Consider the following 22,012-nt stretch of genomic DNA (forward strand, 5'->3'; position numbering starts at 1 on the left):
AGCACATAAACTAAAACAGCCATTCATATTAGTTCAACAATTAGTTCCAGGACTCACCCAAGAGGGCAGCCTGTGCAGTGGAGGGGTCGGGGGTTTACTCCCGGGAACAGCTGCAGAGGCCATGGGGGTTTCGGGTTCCTCAGGTGGCACTTCGGCTGAAGGCACATCAGTATGTTCTCTTTCACCAGTCTCCATCTTTGGATCGTGGTCCATGTCAGTTTCTTGAGGCCGCAGAGGACGTAGCATGCTGATAGCATTTCGAGTCCGCCCGTGGGCGGTTTCACTGTACAATGGAGGCTGACTCATATGCTTCTTGACCAATGCCAAACTAACCTTAAATGCATTTGGATTGCGCAATCGGGGCTGTTTGGGGGAAGCTGGGGTGTCTTGGGTGTCCTGAGACGGGGTGGGCCGCTTTGGTGTGAGAGCTGGAGTTAGGACTGGGCTGGAGGTATTTGTGTCACTGGAGGAGGACGAAGAATCCAGACATTGCGACTGGAAGCGCTTATTTAACTCATCTGAAGATCCATCGTCAGCATCTTTCTTTGAAGCGTTCTTGGTGCCAGTGAGACAAAGTCTGGTGCAGTCCACACGCTGCATGTCATCATCAAACAGCGAGCTGCTGTCGTCAGAGGCGGTGTGGTATGTCTCACTTGTGGGTCGGCTGAACTGCAAACCTCCAAACAGACACCTCTCTACTTCAGAGGCAGCGCTGGACAGGATAGAGGAGACACCGCGAGAAAGCGTGTGTCCGGGACTGTCCCGCTCACCCTCGTCTTCAGATCCGCCCTTAGAGCAACGGCCAACACACTCTGTTTCTGGGCGTTTTTTTATTATTCCAGAATCTGGATTGGACCAAACACACAGACTTGGTAAATACATGAATACAAATAGTAAATATTTTGCAAACCATTGTCAAAGCCATCCATTTCACTGAATCAGACGCATTACCAATCATGACTCATTTGTTCTTTTAGTGAATCAAACTGCAACCAGTGCAGTATGATTCCTGAACAAATTATTCTTATGAGCCGGTTCTTCTGAATCAAAAACATAAATCACAATGTTACTGTCATGGGTGGTTGCTGGCAGACATATGAGGAAGACGTATACGATTCAATTCAAAAGGTATATTCTCTAAAGATCCAATAGGAAGGCAAACGGATAGCAACACACACTGAACATAGACAATACTGGACACTGGACTGAAACAGAACTGAACATATATACAGGTTTTAATGATGGTGACTGAAGAGTGCACAGCTGACCGGGATTAGTGTCCGTGGACCGTGACAACAAATGAGTGACGTAGGCAGGTGATGACAAAACGAGTTCAAACTAACGTGAATGTGACAGTTACTGTGTTGTAAAGTTAATAAAAGGCTGATTTGACGTTTACTTGACTGACAGGGCAGCTGTTTCGGTGGTTGCCTAGCAGTTTTCGACCTGAAAAAATGTGTTTGGTGTGATCGGGGCCCACTGTCATGCTGCATAATTTAAACATGTTTTAATTTCCAAGTGAGGAAATATGTTTTGAGAAACTTTCCTTTTATAGATTTTTTTGTTGGGACAATTAAAACTATGTATGAATATGATCAAAATTTGATTTTTGAACAGTACTGTTCAAATGTTTTTTTATGAAGTCTCTTACGCTCCCCACCCCAATACTGCATTTATTGAATCAAAAATACATTTAAAACTGTAATATTGTGAAATAAAATTATTTAAATTTATTTTACAATGTCATCCAATACTCCAATCTTCAGTGTCACATGATGCTTCAGAAGTCATTCTAATATCATTCTATAACATCTGATAAATTATTACCAATAACAGCAGTTGCGGAATATTTTTGTGGAAACTGCGATACATTTTTTTCCAAGACTCTTTGATGAACAGAAAGTTTAAAAGAACCGCTTTTATTTAAAGCTTCAGTCCGTAACTTTTGGTGCTCTAGCAGTTAATAAACAGAACTGCATGCGTCTTGTGGAAAAACATTGTAGCCGGAGCTCCTCTCTGTTTAAATCTATGACGAGTCACACAGGTACTGGGCTACTCCACAGTGGTATGACCCGTACCGGTCTAAAATAGTCAGAATATAAACGCTTATTATAAGTGTACGTCAGGGCTGTGTTTGGATCTTTTAAACGCAAAATTGCTTGCTGGGAAATATCTTCAATGTCACTTTTGATACATTTTTATTTAGTAATTAATTTCTTAATTTCTTCCCAGCCCTGTTGCATTTCAATCAAACTCAGCAGATTATGAACTATTACTTTCAGTCACACAACTGAAGATATCATATCTGAAGATATTAGTCTTTTGACCAGTAGGGGGTCTCCTGCAATCCATGTGTGCGTGGTCACGATCCGGCAGGGTGTCGATGCTCTTCTGGGATGGTTCTGGGCCCGTCAGTACTTGTGGGATCTTCCCTCTGTTTTGGAAACAGCCAAAAGTCAGACTGCTGAGCCGCTGGGCCTCACCCACACTGGGCTGGACTGGGCCACCAGAACCAGAAGTCTGCTCCATGACTAAAACAACACAAAAAACATGACACTTAACACTTAACAAAAAAAAAAAAAATGAAATAATATATGTTTGCAAGCCCAATTCTTGTTCTTTTATTTATTTGCATTATTTATTTATTTGTTGTTATATACTGCACAGTATGAATGCTACATACCTTTACAGTTTTTTTTTGTGTTAGTCATAGTTTTTATAAAAATGTTCTCTCAGTTTAAACTTGATGTTTTCATCAGTATCAGAGGATTAATATGGTAGAAGAATGTTATCCTGAACATAGCCATGATTTAAAGTGCCCCTATTATGCTATTTTAAAGTGTCCTGACTCCTAATGTTGTTTTGGAGTCTCCTACAACAGGTTTACATGCATCAAAGTTTCATTTTCTCATAATATACATTTGCACGTCACCAGATTTTCAATGATTCTCAAACGACTCGTCAGATGAATCAATCTCTCTAAATTCCTCCTTTCGCTACTCTGCTCTGATTGGCCAGACAGCTCACTCTGTTGTGATTGGTTTACCGCTTACAGCGCGCGCATCGAAAACAAAAACGCTCATTGCCATAACAACGTCAGCTCTGCATGTCCTGAGGCTTCCTACACCGTAAACTAAAAACAGTAATGAACAATGACTTCGATTTTCCCATATCAATGCGAGTCCAATGATGAAACACTGGAAGAACAAGTTATTCAATCCGAACCTTCATCGCAAGGACGACTCGAGCAGGACGTTTCTCAGTGATACACTACTCAGTTTGAGGTACATTATGAGATGTTGCAACTGTAATTCCTCACCATCAGCATTAACAAGTGCATGTCCATCAACAAACCGATTATTTTACTTGTACTCATTTATTTAGTAGGTATTTTTCTTATATATTGCAGTGAACACGTGGAAACTGTATCAATAAGTGCATGAATGCAATGCATACATTAGCCGAGCTCGAGTGTAAATGACTGATGTAACATAAACGCTGGTAAAACAAATCTTGCTCGATGCTTAATCTTTCCTCAAAGTAGTGAGAACGACAGACAATCTGCTTTAATAGACACAGTTTTAGGTAATAGTGGCCCACAGCTGATCAGCAGATGTATTAATAATGTGAGTTAACCAGTTAGCAGGAGACCTACACAATATAAAACTCAAAACTATTAAATTAACTACTCAAATTAACTACTCAAAACTAAGTATTTTGAACACCATCTTTCAAGAGCAAGTGGTTTGCGAATCCTGCATTGAACTCCGAGATTTGAGAAGCATTCGTCAGTAAAATAAAGGGAAAACAGCAAAAGTTTAGGATTATACTGCTGTGATATTGTGGTAAAGATTAATTTTAACCACTGATTCTTCACATGCTCGTCCTTGGGCAGTGGAAAAAACTGGCTTTACCTTCGCATTGTAGAGCACAGCGTCTTCTCGACATGATGCTGTCCAGTGTCCACAGGAATCAGCTGCAGGTTTGAGGTTCAAGTTTTTCCTCGTGTTTGCGCGGGCAATATGCTAATGTTTCGTCTTGACGTCACAACGAAACGGCTTATGACTCGAAAAACGATTCATTTCATTGACTCAGAGTCGACTCTTACTTCTTTAAAGACAATAACTTTATATACGGTGCACTTTCAGAATTAAAACTTTGCAGGATGTTTTCATTCAATTAGAGAGCTATGTTACACACCACATGAAAGGTCATTTTCAAAAATCCATAATAGGGGTCCTTTAACCTACTATTTGATCACATGTATGATTACCTTGCAGTTGTCTTCTTAGGTCTTGTATTTCATTTTCCTGCTGTTGGTTGATCTCTCTCAGAGAGGCATTCTCTACATCAAACTACAAGAGTGATTGTGATCACAAACATATGTATCTCTTTCTAAAACACAAATACATACAAAGAGCATGAACATACTTCATTCAACTTCCGCATGACCCATTCTTTGATCTTAGCTGCTTTTTCTTCCACTGTCTTGGCATCTTGGATTCGGTTCTGTTTCTGAAGGTGTACAACGTAATGGATCACATTTATTATTTTTAATGGATTTAAAAAGGCGTTTTTGTATACTGATGCAAACCTGATGGTTTTAATGATTGAAGGTATGACTGACCTGTTCCTCCAGCTGCTGCTCTAGGGTGTCAATAAGCTCATCTTTCTCCTTCAGTCCCGCTTGAAGATTTTGACAGCGCCTAAAAAGCTGTAGCTCTGAATCATTCGACTGGATATCTGAATTCTTTAAACGCTCTTCCATCCACTGCACCTGCAACAAACACATACACATATACACAGAGCTAATAAATGTTATAGGATTATATACCGGTACCAAAAATGTGAAGTGAGTGTATATCCGTTTACATTTTATGTGCACATTTTAGAGTGGCCAGCCTAAGGCACACCTGTGCAATAATCATGCTGTTTAATCAGCAGGGGTCGGCTCTAAGGTCAACGGATATTCGGGGCTTTAGCCCAAACTAAAATGGAGTATTTTTATTTAAAGGAATTCATTAATTTACGATAAGCCCTGCCTTCTTTAATCATTTTGACATTGATGAGTTAGACCGCTGAAGTTTTAGTCATCCTAACAACAAACAGAGCGGTGCGTAATGGAGTGCATCAGAGCAGCATCAAGAATATAAAATACATTGCAGTGAATCTCTTATTTGCATCTTAAGTTTATTGCCAATAATAATGACAGGTTTCCGAAAGTGTAGAACTTGGTGAGCTCGTGCAAAAAACATCTTCAGCACAGCGACTCATTTAAACACCTCTGATTGGCCGATGCATTCAACAGAAATGTCTGTGATTGGCTACAATGCTCAACGCTACAAAAGCACGTTGTGAGTATCTTTAATGCAAAGGGGAAAATATAAATAAAACTGTAATATGTACTTTTCATGATTAGGTAATAATCGCGGCAGCTGTAATCTTATTCACATTTGTTTTTCTGATTAATTGTTTTGCTCTATGAGAAAGACAAGGAAACAAAATATTCGGGGCTTAAGATTAATATTGTTCGGTTAACGTAAAATAAGTTACTTAGAGCACCTTTAACTATGTAAACATGTTCAAGGCGATCTGCTAAAGTTCAAACTGAGCATCAGAATTGGGAAGAAAGGTGATTTAAGTGACTTTAAACAATGCATGGTTGTTGGTGCTGGATGGGCTGTCAGAGTATTGTCAGGTCAGAGGAGAATGTCCAGGTTCGAACTGATAGAAAGGCAACAGTAACTCAAACAACCGCTCGTTACAACCGAGGCTACAACAGCAGCAGAAGAACACACCAGTGCCACCCGTCAGATGAAAACAGGAAACTGAGGATCCAATTCGCACAGGTTTACCAATAATGGACAATAGAAGATTGGAAAAACGTTGCCTGCAGACAACAAATCTGCAGCAACATGTGTGATGCTATCGTGTCAATATGGACAAAAAGCTCTTTAATTTAATCTATGCCACAAATAATTTTACTATAAATTATATTATATATATATATATATTGGACCCCTTTTTATCAAGAAAACTCTCTTTTATAATAAACATAATAAGTGCAACCACTGTTTTCAAAGATGTACAATCTATACTGTTAATAACCTGTGTGTTTAAAAATGTGTTTTAGTGTTTGAATGTCCCTTTAGCTGAATCAAATACGTACATCCCTAATTTTTGATGAAATGTCCTTCGGTCCTTCGGATGAGACGTTAAATCGAGGTCCTGACTCTCTGTGGTCACAAAAAATCCCAGGATGTCTTTTGAAATAGTAGGGGTGTAATCCTGGCCAAATTTGCCCAGTGGCCTCTGTTCATCATGGCCTCCTAATCATCCCCATATATATATACTGATTGGCTTAATCACTCTGTCTCCTCTCCACCAGTAAGCTGGTGTGTGGTGGGCGTTCTGGCGCATTATGGCTGCCGTCGCATCATCCAGGTGGATGCTGCACATTGGTGGTGGTTGAGGAGATTTCCCCTTCTATGTAAAGCGCTTTGAGTGCTGAGAAAAGCGCTCAAGTATTTACCTGCTGGTTGCCTTCATATGCCCGACGCTCTGCTTCCAACACCTGCTTCTCCAACTGCTGCATCTGAGAGAGCAAGAACAATGAATGAATGAGCAAAGGAGCTGTGTTTGTGCGTGTATGCATGCACATAATACTTAAGTCTGCTTTAATTTTTCCTCTATGCCATGGGCATAGAATAAGCAGGGGACTCTTAATAAAACGTGTTCACATAGAGGTTTTCATGGAGCAAGTGTAGTAAGTGTGTTCACACAGAGGTTTTCGTGGAGCAATATGAATAAATCCCAATTTAAATTAAAATATACAAGATAGTCTATGCATGACCTGAAGTTTTATTGTAATCCAAAATGAGGCAACGTCAGCATTATGGAGTGCTAAAGTCTGTTTCTTTCATACTAGAAGCCGGAAGGTGCCCTCATGCAAAAAGTATGCAAGTGAGGACAGGATGTGATGTAATGTAAGGTGGAGATAGAAGAACCCATAACTCTATCCCTCCACAGAGGTGGAGCTTCACTAGGTCAAGCTCAAACCAGGCAAGCACCACTTGCAAGTGAGACTCATAGAAGTCATTACACTTATGACATTCCTGGAAATCCTTTAGGCATCCAGCTATCACTGTAGCTGAATAAATAAATAAAAACGTTTTGACTGATGAAACGTGAAGACAATAAATAGCTATGCGATTGCGACAATATATGGGTTATGTGTGTTTTCCAAGCCTTGTTGGGATATTTACATAGCAATAAAGTTGAATAATGCAGTGCTAATTGACATCGACTTTATATCAGAAGAACTTATCAAATATATGTTCTGCCTTATTCTGCAATAAAAAGTCTCATTAAGTGTTAAGGCCTGTTCACACCAAGAACAATAACTATAAAGATAACTATAAAATAACTATATTAGCGTCCACATCAGCGGACGGTATCATTCTGTTTATAGGCCCTATGCACAGCTTCATTACTTCCTGAACTTAAGCAGGGTCCTTTGTTTCCTGTCTGCCAGGATTGGCCAAACTGATTAATCCAGGTGTGTCTGATTATTGTTGTTGGTCAGACACACCTGGATTAATCAGTTTGGCCAATCCTGGCAGACAGGAAACAAAGGACCCTGCTTAAGTTCAGGACGTAGTGAAGCTGTGCATAGGGCCTATTCTAAGTGCGTGCTTGTCTGCCGCTTTAAATGCTTAAGCTCTTTAAAGAAGGATTGATTCTATTGGCTGTCAATGTTTTTTATCATCCATCAGCTGGATAAAATCGTTCTGAAAGTGATTCCAATGCTATTTTTCTCTGTGCCGTTATCGGTATAGCTGTGGTGTAAACTCTAATATTGAGAAAGATTTTTAGAAAAATATATTTTTAGTTATCTTTATAGTTATATAGCCCTTGGCGTGACCGGTCCTTTAGAGTGGCTTTAAAATGCTATTCCTTTATTTAACATTGTATAAAATCCATGATGACTTAATGCACAAGTGTTTGTAGTAGGCCTACATAAACAAATTATAAAATTGTCATTAGGAAAATAGGGACTAGTAAAAATTGTTTAGAACATTAAAATTACTGGTTATTGTTCAGCAGTGTATTTCATTTCTTAGCTAATTAAAACCTGTCAATTAGACAAAGGTCAGAATAAACTGGTATTACACATACAACTAGATTTACGCTCTATGCATAACATATTCTATGCATTAATAAGGAAAAAAAGCCAGCTGGTTTTGTAAACAAATATCTACTGAGCTAGGATTTCATCTTTTTATACATATTACTCTAATAGCATAGTATTGTCAGGAATGCAGCATGTCCATTTTCAAATAATTTTTACCATAGCAGGAATGCCATGCTATATTACCGTAACATTCCATCAAGTCTTTTATTTTTATTTTCTTGGACGAGAAGACCATGAGAAAAATTCCTGTAGAAAGTTAGGGAATGCAAGAACGACTGTCCAATGCTGTGTCCTGATGCTGTGTTGTATTGAAATGAGAGAGATTTTGAGTTCTGTGGTAAACTCATTTTTGGTGACTTTACAGTCATCAGTGAAACTTTGAATGTGACATTTTTTAATACAAATTAAATAATCAGCATAAACAATGTAAATTAATTTTTTGGGGGGGCAATAATGTAACTATTAGAAATTTAGGAGCACAATCTCAATTATTTCTTATTCATTGTATGGCATATCAATTAAGTTGAGAGGCCAACAGGGTTCACAATGAGAATTATTATTATTATTTATTTTTAGATAAAAATTATATATATATATATATATTTGCATATTTTTAGCTTATAAAATCTTTTTGGAGATTACTTTAAAATTAAATATTAGTATAGAGAATGTAATTTTTATTGGATTATGGTAACTGTCACAAAAAAAAAGGTTAATAAATTTGCTTCGGTTTGAACATTGTTTGGGGTCTTTTCTTAATTAAATCTTTTTGATTTTGGAGTTAATTTCATAAGATTCATGTGTGGTTGTTATTCGCTGGAACAATTTGCTTGTTTCTACTTTGGCATGAGCTCCATCAGCAACCTGTTTCTTTTCACAGAGTTCCCAAAGGAAAACAGACAAATATGACCTAACACACTGTAGTTACTGCCGCACTCATATTTTCCAATGAACACCACACTAAAGTGTTCCATGAAGTTGTGTACAGTATGTGACTGAATGATGTTCTGATCTTTCTAACAGCCTCTCTTGTTTACAAGCCTCCGTCATTAAAGATGCTTAATAAGGCTCAATGCACAGCGGACTACTGACAAAACTGTCATTATGATGACTTTGGAACGATCTAGTTCATGTAAACCTTTTCTGCTCTGGGTCTCTTGGACTTAAGTTAAAGCACATTTTGTTGGATTTGTTAATGGTGCATTAGTCAGAGTTTGATGAATGACGTAAATCTCTTATTCACTGATGGAAGTTAAAAAGACTTTCCATCATAAAAGTCTATTGCTATTCAGTGTTTAGTGAGCCAATTCCTAGACTAAACCAAAGGGCGTGTCCCGAAAAAACACTGATGGTCAGAAATACATCACACACTCATTATCTCTATATCGTCCTCACACACAGCCACTATACCCACAGACTACTCATACACACAAACTTAATGTGTAACTAACTACAGTTATGTTCATACCACAACAACCACACATACACACATAGTGTATACACCCATCCTCATCTGTGGTCAAGCAGGTCCACCACTGCCCAATGGTGCAGATATAGAAAATAAAAAATAGCAGAGTAATTACAGACTGTTCTGAGAACAGCTGCACAAACCAGTCAGATTCTGACCAGTTGAGCCACAGGTTAATGGTTCATATTAACATGGGCTTTTTTCGTTAAATCTGTTGGATGCTGTGGCGAGAAGCATAGTTTTTTGTTAAAATGACATGTGGACAAATAGATCATGCTCCTGGGAACAATAATTCAGTGCATTCTATATCTTTCATCCTATTTAAATATATTTACATTTTAATCTATATTTAGCATGTCAACAGTCAGCACCGTTTTTGAGGAGTGCCCATGTGCATAACTGTGTAAGGGAGCCCTGGAGTATGACGTATGAGGGAACAAGCGAATAATGAAATAAAGCAAAACGACATACAAAAACAGTGAAGTAGTCGTCACTTCGTTGTGTCAGAAGCATGTCAGAAAAATGACGTTACATGGGGAAAGTTGCTTACTGATTGAACCGCACGTTTACAGGAGTAAAATGTACGCCAAATACTACGTTAACGTGATTAAAACATTTTACGACTTTCTGTTGTTCCTGTAAATTAACTATAACAATGTTAAGTTATTACTCTACCACCTGCATGCGACGTCATTAACAACAGTCCTATATTGTTGAACTAACGTGGTTCAGACAACAGAGGTGCAGTTTCCGGAACAGTTTCCGGAAACAGTTGTGACAAGATAGTTAGTTTAGTTTCTACAATGATGCATTGTTCTATGGTGGTTTAGCAGTAAATTACGTCATTGTACGGGGAATGCACCCCAGTGTCAGATAAGGGACACAATGTGCAGAGCAGTGTGTCCACAGGACCGAAGTTGAGAATCACCGCACTGAATGAATCAAAAGCGACAGACATTAACAATGTTATAAAATATTTCTTTTTCAAATATTGTTCTTTTCTAACTCTGAAAAAAAAGAATCATGAAAAAAAGTATTTCCACAAAAAATATTAAGCAGCACAACTGTTTTAAACATTGATAATATAAAGAAATGTTTCTTGAGCTCAGAGTCAGCATATTAGAAAGATTTATGAAGGATCATGTGACACTGAAGACTGAAGGAATGATGCTGAAAATTCAGCTGTCGTCATCACAGGAATAAATTACATTTTAAAACATAGATAAATAGATAACTGCTCTTTAGAATTGTAGTAACATTTCACAATATTACTGTTCTTACTGTATTTTTCATCAAATAAATGGAGCCTTGTTTAGCAATAGCATAAGATAATACATAAAAACATAAAAAAATCTTACTGACCCTGAACTTTTGAACACTAGTGTATTCTAGTCTAGCAGGAGTCCACCTGGAAACAATGTTGTGTTTAAAAGATTTCAAAACCTTTAAAAGAAGTAAAATAGCCTATTCCACTATGTTTTGTCTGTGACTGATCTGCAGTGCCGGTCCTATTAGGTATTCTTTGACACTCCAAACAATTCAGTTTTCAAGTGGCAGTCTGAAATTCAGACTAAATCACAGATCGATTCAGATCATCTTGCTAACACGTTTGACCGTTTCAGTGAAAATAAGCATCTCAAAAATATGGAGCTTTGAATATGACACGAAGAAAAAGAAAAAAAAGATATTGTAGCTACAAATTAAGAATTGCACAAGACATAACAATTTGTTCCTTAGTTTCAGTTAAATTGTGGCCACGTTGTACTAATTTTTTTTTCCTTGTGGCTGTTGTGGCAAAAACAATTACTAAACTCAGCATTCCCAGGCAAAGAGACGTCAAGATCCAAATTGTATTTAAAAAGAAAAGTAATTTATTCATGCAAGAAAAATGGTTCCCTGACCCCAGCCTTGCAGCCAGGCTGCAGGCCAGAGTCAGAGACAGACAGATACTCGCACTTCTCCTCAAGAGAGCTTGGCCTGCTACTTTATAATGCAAGGGGAAACCATCACCCCCATCGTTTATACAAGCAGGAACAGCTTCCCCCAGCATGGGAACTTAAAATACAGATCATTCTCGGCCTCACACCTCCATCTCCAGCTGAACCAACGTTACATCAGCAAAAACTCAGAATACAGACAGAGAACATACAGCATTAATCTGTTAAATCATTAGGAAAGATTAAAAATGCCATTACAAATTCTCCCTTTTTATCATTATCTGATAACCAAATAAACGCAACAATTTTACGTCATTTCATCATATTTATAAAACACTCAAATAAATTTCATTACAACAAAACAACAACTGCTAGTTTAAAACATCATTTCATGAAGAGTATCAGCAAAATATTCAGTGTAATCAAACACAGAGATTCAATTCATGTCCAAAAATATTGTTGCAAGTCAAATGGACAAAATACAAATAAACAAAAATCAAATAAGTTTCAGAAAAGTTTCAAAATCATTAATGAGAATTCAATGAGAATACAAATAGTTATACTTCGGTTAAAATGACATACATTTTAAAATAACTTGGTCAGACAAATGATTACTTAAGTGATAAAGTAAATCCAAAGAAAAACAAAAACAATTTTCCGTATAACTAATCACTTGAACCTTGTTGAAGTATCAAGCAATTAAATATTAACTGAAGCAGGGCTAAATGGGCAAGCACTGTCACCGCATTCCCGATAAATCAGACCCGCGTTCACTCCAGTATAAACAAGAAATTGTATAGATTGTCATTGTATGAAAACCATATCAATTCAACACCCCTGGTTGATTTGAATAAACATACAAAATAATAAAAATTATAACAAAACCCCTCATTTCAAATCCTGTCCTTGCTTTTAACACTTTTTACATTTCATCGTCTTCAGAAAGAAAAACAAAAGATAATCAAAAACAGAATAAAACAAAACAAAGAAAAACAAAAACATATCTTAACTCAATTAATACAGTTCACTGTAACTTCCGCTACTCGAATCGTCTGCATAATTTTGTTCATCCTTTAACCAATGTAGTTTTTCAAAATGTACTCTAATATTTCCATTATGGACCGTCTTTTTTTGCTTATTACACATCAATTAATAGATTTTCTATTTTCACCAATCAAATCAATACCTAGTTTGAATCAATCAAATAAAATCATCAACATCATCACAAAACAGATTCTTCTGCTAAACCATTAGTTGGTCAAATCGTCTTTCTCCCTCGTACGTAATGGAGGCTGTACTAACACAAGCCTTTGATCCCTCACTTTATACTTCGTTGGCATGTGTGGTTGCTGATATTGGTTGGTGTAGCTTAAGGTAAGATGCTTTGACACAGTTGTCACAATCTCCAACCATTTTCTGATTCTAACAAGATTTTCCCTTAGATCATGACCGTACCCCCACTGGAATAAAACATTTACTTTCTGCTGTCACCTGCGAACGAAGACCTTTAAGTGATTTTGTTAGTGACTGTTTATCTAGTCGGTCGTCCCTCTTGATTCGACCTGTGGAATCATCAACCTGAAACATTATCATCAGATAATTTCTTGCACTCAGAGTCCTTTTCCCCTGAAAAAGCACTCATGTTAACAAAACAATATGTATACATTTGGAACAGAATCAATTCTGTTTGATCCAATCCATCCTGACATTCTGCAAAAGAAAATGTTTAAGTTATGTGCTGCGCAGGTTTCGCACCTTTCTGTCACAATAATAAGCCAGGATATCTAGCTAAATTCATCCATAGCCATTATTTCATTGGGCACAGTCTGCATCCTCTGTAAAGAAAAACAAATGTCAAATAGTTAATTCTTTTGTTGTTATGCTGCTGCATCTTCCCTGTTTCCTGTTGAAAACATTTCTTGTTAGCACACTTTTGTCCACCTGTGCGATGGCTTTGGGAACACAGATGGCTTTGGGAAATCCCAAACCATCACAAACTATATTCCCCATTTTTGATGCACCATCTTACTTGTGCATCAAATTAACATAATTGGGTTTTGATTCACTAAACTAAACACTGTCCTCCAAGCATCTTTCTCTGTCTCTTAACCAAAATGTTATATTCTTCACTCTAAGCCACAATCTCGTCCTCCCATCAAAGTACCCGAAACGCAAATGGCCCTTACTCTCAACTCAGTTTCAATTCTCAGTCATTTACAAACATTTTAAGTCATCAACCGTCTCCATCAGGTCAGTTGTTTCTTCACAGACTTTCTTTTGTCAGTCGAACAACATTCTCGCTCTTTGTTCACACAAATGTTAAAAGCTCTCTCACTGATTTGATGTTGATCTAGCCAATTTTTTACTGTATTGTTGCCGTCAAATCTATAACTTATTTTATTTCAATCCATGATTGATTCCGATACAACTTCACAATTCCAACTTCCATCAGAACTTAAACTGATCTAGAAATTCATTAAAATCTACATCATAAATGACAAAAGTAATTATTGCTAGACAGAGCTTGACGACCAAATCTATTCAGAATTATCAACTTCTCTCAAATTTAACGACACATCTATGCACACTATTCAGACATAATGTTTTCCACTGCCTAATACCTAAACTCACACTTATCAAGACATAAAACTGCAGTCATCATCAAACACACACATCTGACTATTAACCGTTCATATTTCGTATTCATATCTTTTCTCTAAAAAAAATTTACATTTTAAATCAGATTTTAAAACTTAAATTTTCTGTAGCTTTTACCTAATTTTACATGGCCTCTTAACCTTTTTCAAAACATGTCTATTAATTTGTTTTTTACAAAAGTCAGCTGTGTTGTTTTTTTTTTTTTCATTATCATTAATTTGTTTTAGCTTTTCCTTTACTGGCCGAATACAGAAAGACAAAATATAAATCCTTCCTCAAGCAGTCTCTCTCTCTTTCTCTAAACAAATGCTCTTTTCAACAGCCTTCTAAGACTGTAATTTAGACAAAATGTAACAATAAATTCATTACAATAACTTATTTTATGTATTAGTTCCTTCGTTACTCAGACTTTTCCTTGAATCTACAAAATATGTCTTCATCTTTAGCCACCATCATGTACTAATGGCCCTTTGTCATGTCCAATGACCTAAAATTCCTTGCCCTTAAGGCAACTAACATCTTAGAATTTTGTTACTGTCTTCACAGCAGAAAATTTAATTCACCTCATGGTCTGAAAACATTCTTTGTGTTTTGGAGTCCCTATAATCAATGGTTCTCGATTGCCCGCTGTCGCACGCTATAGGTGACAGCTGTGACTCTGTCATACTATTTGCATATTACTGAGATTAGAAGCAATTGTCTCTATGATAAATAAGCTCTTTTAAGTGAAGGAGCATTTGGATATATATACTGGAGTGGAAGTTGGATCGGAGCAGACTTATAATTTCTTATAGTCCCCCCTAGATGCTCTTGGCCCATCAGAAGCATCACAACCACTCCCTTTTCATAGACACACCTCCCTAGCCTGGTGGGCAGGTGCTCAGTGGCCGGTGCAGTCCTGCCTTAGGTCGTCCCCCTACTGGCCACCGGAGAATCTTACCCGTCTTTGGAATCTACACCTCATTGCACACTGATTATAGCTCTACTTCACTTGAGCAGAATTATCATAGTTTGTTTGTTAAGAAAAATCTTTTTTTTTTTTTTTTTTTTTTTTTGGGTTTGAAAAAAGGTAATCAAAAACCATCCCATCTAACGGGAGCGTCCAATATCGATCAAAGAATTATCTTCAATCTAACGTTTAAACAACAGTATTTAATCAATTACTGTTTAATCAATTATTACTGTTACTTCTGTAGCCGGAGCCATCGGCCCTGTCTCATGGTGGCAACTAAAATCAGACAAAGAAGTCACTGGTTCTAAAATAAACAAATCAAAACAGTATTTTAAAAACTTCTTTAAAGTCATTCAGTTTTACTTCTAAAACATTTACAAATTGTCCTCTAAATTTATAAGATCCTGTAACATTATTTCTTTAAATATCTCTGTGCCTATTATTTTCAACTGAAACACTGTGCTTTATAGCTCATTAACATTTACAACACATGCTCAGATAACAGCTTTTAGCTGACATTTGAATGAGAAGAGAGACTTTTGAGCCATTCAGGACTAATATTTTGCACTTTCATAAACTAACTTCAGACTTTATCTATCATATTTTAACACTAGCCTAGCTTGAGTTATCTTTTCCATAAATTAAATGCATTTTCAATTCAAGCATCATTTTTATAGTTTCTTTTGACATCTCTGGGGAATTTAGACATTATAAATTCCTACTCAGAATGAGTCTCTGTTGCACTGAAACTGTTTCAGCACACATCAAATTCAGATAATCAAATTGTTTTCAACCAAATCATAAACTTTATCTTATTTACAAATAGCACATCAGCTTGTAGGTCTTTCATAGTCAACACTAACAAACTTTTGTTTAATCAAATGCCTTTTACGCATTTTTGCTTTTAGCAACTGTTACTTCCTCAACACTGCTTCTGTTTAGCTTATTTTATTCTTTAGAGAACAAATTATTATTATTATTGAGTCTCAATAACATTTCAAATTTCATCTAAATTTTAGTTGTCATGTTCTCAAATTACCATAGTTTTAATATCTTACTTCCATATTTTCTCTTCTATGAGTTTATCAATCTGCAATTATGATCATCTAGAACCTTTTTTAAGCGTTTCATTAAAAGACAATCATTTTATAGCCTTCTTCAGATCTTCTCTCTGTTTCTGTTTATTCTAATACGACCATATCTAGCTGTAATAGATTGCCCTATCTAACCCTCCTCCTAGGCCAAATTGTCTTTCACACCTAGGGGTCTTCATTTATGGTTAAATGACCTTCCGTGCCTTCCTGACTGAAAAGTTTCCCGTGGCTTAAGGTGTTAGAAGTTCCCCAGTAGCATGTGTTTTTGCTATGAGCGAGCCTTAAGAAAACAGACATGCATTCCAGAAGATAAACATGCTTAACACCACACAATGTCTGAAGAAGTTTAAGACAAGTTTTTTTTTTTTTTTTTTTTTTCATTAACACTACATTAATACACGTCACTCTCACATCACTTAGATGCAGCCTACTGCTAAATGACCACACTAAAACACTTTATTGTTTGATCACGGCCAGCCTCCGAATTCACCCCCACTGTAGTTCTGTCCCATCCAGGAAAGCAAACAACAATACAATCTCTCAGTTGCAAATTCAATCAAAATAGCATTCTCTGTATTCTTTTACAATCTCAGTTCCCGTAAACTAGATCTATGGAGTAAAATAAAATACAATTCTAAATTCCCCTGAGTCTTCTAAATTTCCCCTTCCCTCGGGGGTTTTACTGTCCTCACTCCCCTGAGGTTGAAAATTCTTTGTTTGTGGCTAAATAATCTCTATCTTTCCTGAAGATAATTACCTACACTAAAAGTTCAAAGGCTCTTTTGAACTATTTGTTTCCACTGTGTCTGTGTCACACTGTTCTGTTTACTATCTGCCTTCAAAATACATCCCCATTCACTAATGCAAAACAGAGCTAGTAATGCATTCTCAGTTGCAAATTGAATTATAATAGCCAAAAGCCAAATCATAGTAACATTACTCTGTTTTTTTTTTTTCTAACCCATATTAACACAGAATTTTCTTCAAATTTGTATCATCACTTTCTTTGTTTGGAGCCAATCTATGTTTATTTTTTTTTATTTTCAATCAGAATCAAACTTTTACAAAAGCATCATTTGCAAATCAGTTAGCTTCAGCTGTTTACAGCATTTGCTCACTTTTGTCTCACTATTTGTATCAGCACGGTTTCACAGAAATCACAATATCATTCATATCTCAGTCCCTAAATTACACAGACATCTCTCATAGCTGCCTGCACATTCAAATCTTTTATAAACTCTGTTATAAACATATGGAAATCTATTCTTCAATATCCTTGTTTTCCTAACATTAATACAATAAAGCACATTCACATCATAATTAACACTGACATATACTTTTCCCATTCTGCTTAATGAAACATTCCTCATGTTAATCCCTGTTAATCATACTCAATGCCTTATTTTTTTTAATTTTTTTTCTAAAACTCACTTTTCATACCATTTCAACTTAATTTGACTTAACAGGCGTTCATAAATAGTTCCATGAATTCTATCAATCCCTACATTCCATGTTTCCTTCTATCTTCAATCTTTCCCTACATTCCATGTTTCCTTCTTACATCTGTTCTCTTTATCTGCAATCCAACAATCACTGTTTTGTGATTTCCATCAGAAAAAAACATTCTATTTTCTTTCTATCTTTCCCTACATTTCAGTTTCTTTCTACATCTGTTCTCTTTTCCTTCAATCCAACAATTCAGTTCAACAACTCTCAACAACATTCTATTTTACTATCCTTTGCTACTTTTCAGTTCCTTCTCTTTCATCTTCAATTCAACAATTCTTCTTTTATTCTACCTGCTTCTTCAGTTCAACAATTCTGTCTGTTCACAGTTTTACACAGATGCTGAACACAACTATAAAAAGCCTTTTGTTAAACAAATATCTGTTCTCCCAATTTCTTGCATGCATTTTCTGGCCATAATTTCTTCTTTTTAACAAAAACTGGTGTGTAAAAATTATCTAGCTTACTGTTAGATGATCCCATCTTTGGCTGAATCTCCTCTCTTGGATTTTTATTTTCGACGCGCGTCTTATTAATCTGCCGAACGTCTTCGACAGATCTGACTTCTTAACCCAAAATCAGACAGGTTTTAGCAAATATGCTCTGTATTCAGTTGTGACTCTTCCGTTCACTTACTTAATCAGCTGTGGCTCTTCCGTCCACCTACGAGCTAGTTTTCAGAAAATTGACTTGACTTCCTCAGGTCAATTTCCCGCTTAAAAAAAAAACTCTGCTCGCACCAAAGAAACAGTCTCAGCCAATATGGTTCACTCACAGTTAGCCTATCAATCCTACACCCAACAAAAGAGAAGAAAAATAATAATTTGGCTGTCTTTTTTTACCTGAGCTGAGATGCACTGCCACGGATTCTTTCTGATCCCGGTGAGGATTCTTCTCTGGCCCTGAAATCAGGAGTTGTCTCTCTCTCTCGTAACCTGTTGAGCTCTATTTCTCAAACCGTCGAGGTATGAGACCAGTACCTGGTACTGGGGCGATTCACTCCGTCAAATCCGTCTCAGGACCAGGAGAAGAATTTTCCTCACGGAATCCCACTTCTGACACCAAATTGTTGTGGCAAAAACAATTACTAAACTCAGCATTCCCAGGCAAAGAGACGTCAAGATCCAAATTGTATTTAAAAAGAAAAGTAATTTATTCATGCAAGAAAAATGGTTCCCTGACCCCAGCCTTGCAGCCAGGCTGCAGGCCAGAGTCAGATACAGACAGATACTCGCACTTCTCCTCAAGAGAGCTTGGCCTGCTACTTTATAATGCAAGGGGAAACCATCACCCCCATCGTTTATACAAGCAGGAACAGCTTCCCCCAGCATGGGAACTTAAAATACAGATCATTCTCGGCCTCACACCTCCATCTCCAGCTGAACCAACGTTACATCAGCAAAAACTCAGAATACAGACAGAGAACATACAGCATTAATCTGTTAAATCATTAGGAAAGATTAAAAATGCCATTACATGGCTATGATTTAACTAATAAAACAAGGGGAACAAATAAATAAAACGTGGCCACGATTTAACTAAAATGATCAAACAAATTAATAGAATGTAGTCATGATTTTAAATAAAATGAAGGAACAAATGAATACAACTTGAGCACGAAATAAGGAAGAAATTATTTTCCACAGTATATTTTTCACCGTACAAAAGGGTATAAGTTCTGATTATTTTCTTACAGAAAATATTATATGATTGTTTTTTTATTTTTATTAAAATGAGTATTGACATGATGGGCGACTGCTAAAGGGAGTGCATTATCCCAAAACAAACTAAAAACCTTTCATCAGTTTGCACCTAAACTCCACATTTCGATCAATAGTTTTCTTTAATCTACTACGATCTCTCCTAGCTCCTCCACCTCATATGGTCCTGGCTACAGTCAGTCTTCCATTCCATGCATTCCACCCACGTCCTTCTGTGGCCGGCCCGCCCTGCACCCCTCATCCAGCCTCCCTCTACAGGCCAGCTCACAAAGCCTGTCTGTATGACACCCCTCACTGCACCACAGCTCCAAATTCCCGAGCGTCTCCCGGCTCCACACTCCACTCTGTGTCCTACACACTCAGGGGGAACAGCAGCACACTGTATATTGGATACACTTTGGAATGTGCTAAAAACATTTATACTCAAGTAACGTCCATTGCTGAAATCAGCATTGAAATAAATATTATGTTGAATAATATATTTTTTTTCTCCCAGAGAAAAATTCTTTTAATTCTACATTTTATGATAAGTAATTTAAAGGGGTACTTCACTGCTGGCAAAATGAAGTTTTAAATAAAACTTGTCTGTCTATGTAACAGAAAAGCATAGAATTAAAAAGAGTAAATGTTTAGCGGGAGTGGGTTATTTTCAGTTTCCAGAGAGAACGCTGCAATGGAAAATCTGATAAACTTTTGTGTTTGTAGTCTCCATTTAAAACTGGACAATAAACACAGACTTTAATGCCGCGTTCAAAACGAGGTTGAAATTGGGATATATATAATTTGGCATTCCAGTCAATCACACATCACTATCAATTTTTGAACACATGATGTCGCAAAGACACAAAGAGCATTTTTGTTTCAATTATGTGGCAACATTTTTTAATAAATTAAAAAATGCATTCGCATTGAAAATAGCTGACGAAAAGAAAGCATTAAAGGTATCATTATATAAACGTAATGTTTATTGTTACAGTTTGTTTTTACGTTTGACGGTGCTCCACGCAATGCTTGTTGGAAGCAGGACTTGCCGCCATCTTGGAAGTGACGTCAAATGACGTGTCTCACTGAGGTCTGGTTAAACGATTTGCCCCGAGTTCACAGGTCAGATGTCCGACATCAAACAGCATTCCAGGTGTTATTTACAATTAGGGTGTGGGTAAAATCTGAATCCTGAGTTGTTTGGAACAGAGCATTAGGGCAAACGAAAAAGAAAAAAACTGAATAAATATACAGTATTCATGATCATTGTTAGTTCATGTTAGCTAAAGCCTTAACTAATGTTAATGAATGGGACCTTATTGTAAAGTGTTACCAATTATATATATTATTCACAAGTTCACACTTGCATATAATCAGATATAGTATAAAATATGCATATTTGGTGTGCTGTCCGAGGAGAGGGCTCTGAGCTTTGAATTTGGCCCGAACTTGTCAGAAACATGTCAATAAAACCAATGTCTGTTCTCTCTGGCCATGCCCAACTAAACGTGGAATCAATCTGAGGGTGTTGAGCAACGAGGAAAAGCGGAGTGTTAACCTACAACAGATACAGACTTCGCACAATGTGCTTTCTGTGTGAGAACACAAGTAGAGTATATTTAACTGCACTTGAAAGCCGCCCTTATTTTTACCATAACGGTTTAAAAGAAAGGTTTGCATGAGTTCAGAAGCAGGATATGGTTTAGCCACTGAAGTTTTCTTCATGCGATCCTTCGTGACATTCTTTGAGGATGGCTCACTGCGAATGTTCGTTACTGTTTTGAGTTTCTTTGCATGATGAGCAGTTGCTGTCCATGTCTGATTGATTCATTTCAAACTTTACAAAACAGGATGCAAAGCAGGAGAGAAAATGGCCTACATTTCTCCCAGCAAACCACACTTGCATCAGCATATACAAGTTTGTTTGTGTATGCATTTAGGATGCTAACTTCCTGTATAGCACGAAACCAGGCATTTCCTCCCATGGGAGTCTCAGTGATTAAAGGATAGTTTGTTTTGCCACTCTGTTCATATGTCTCTCTCCTCCCATTTTACTCCCTCTCTTTCCCTTTCACTCTTATACCTCTTCATTATCCTACAAGGCATGAGCAAAACTATAAAAAAAAAATGTCAAAAATTCATAATAGTTTGATACAACCCACAAACTAGTCCCTTCGAATTGGAATCTCACTTGAAACACAGAATACTGAAGTCCACTTCGCACTTATGGTTGAATGGAACACACATAAGTAATTGAATCATTCACTTAACCGATTGTTCAAAACCACTGATTCATTTAGTAACTGGCAATATTGTTTCTAAAACGTAAGTTACTCAATATTAACTTTGTTTAATTGTTGTATACATTTGCATAAAACTGTCAGTCAATTTTCACAAAAGTGCTGTGCTTTAAATGTTGAAAGTTATGGCCTGTTCGCACCAATAACTATTCTATATCTAAAAAGTTTAATTACAGCAACAGAGTCTGCTTACTGAACAA

The 22,012-nt window shown here is 36.9% G+C and overlaps 1 protein-coding gene across 2 annotated transcripts in view; it reads right to left on the reverse strand.

Annotated features, from left to right (window-relative positions):
- Window positions 1–22,012, reverse strand: part of plekhh2 (pleckstrin homology domain containing, family H (with MyTH4 domain) member 2) — a 57,333-nt gene that overhangs the window by 29,653 nt on the left and 5,668 nt on the right. The window contains exons 1-7 of one of the 2 annotated variants that reach the window (XM_079634615.1): window positions 20,518–20,590; window positions 6,533–6,595; window positions 4,628–4,777; window positions 4,432–4,515; window positions 4,274–4,355; window positions 2,328–2,531; window positions 58–845 (exon numbers count right to left, since the gene is read on the reverse strand). In XM_079634615.1, the coding sequence (XP_079490741.1) occupies window positions 58–845; window positions 2,328–2,531; window positions 4,274–4,355; window positions 4,432–4,515; window positions 4,628–4,777; window positions 6,533–6,595 (1,371 nt within the window). In that variant the 5' untranslated portion in view covers window positions 20,518–20,590. Of the gene's footprint in view, window positions 1–57; window positions 846–2,327; window positions 2,532–4,273; window positions 4,356–4,431; window positions 4,516–4,627; window positions 4,778–6,532; window positions 6,596–20,517; window positions 20,591–22,012 lie in introns of those variants that run through there. The other variant, XM_079634614.1, reaches the window with a different exon arrangement.

Source organism: Phoxinus phoxinus (genome assembly GCF_949152265.1).
Source record: "Phoxinus phoxinus genome assembly, chromosome: 14".
In the NCBI taxonomy this organism is placed as follows: domain Eukaryota; kingdom Metazoa; phylum Chordata; class Actinopteri; order Cypriniformes; family Leuciscidae; genus Phoxinus; species Phoxinus phoxinus.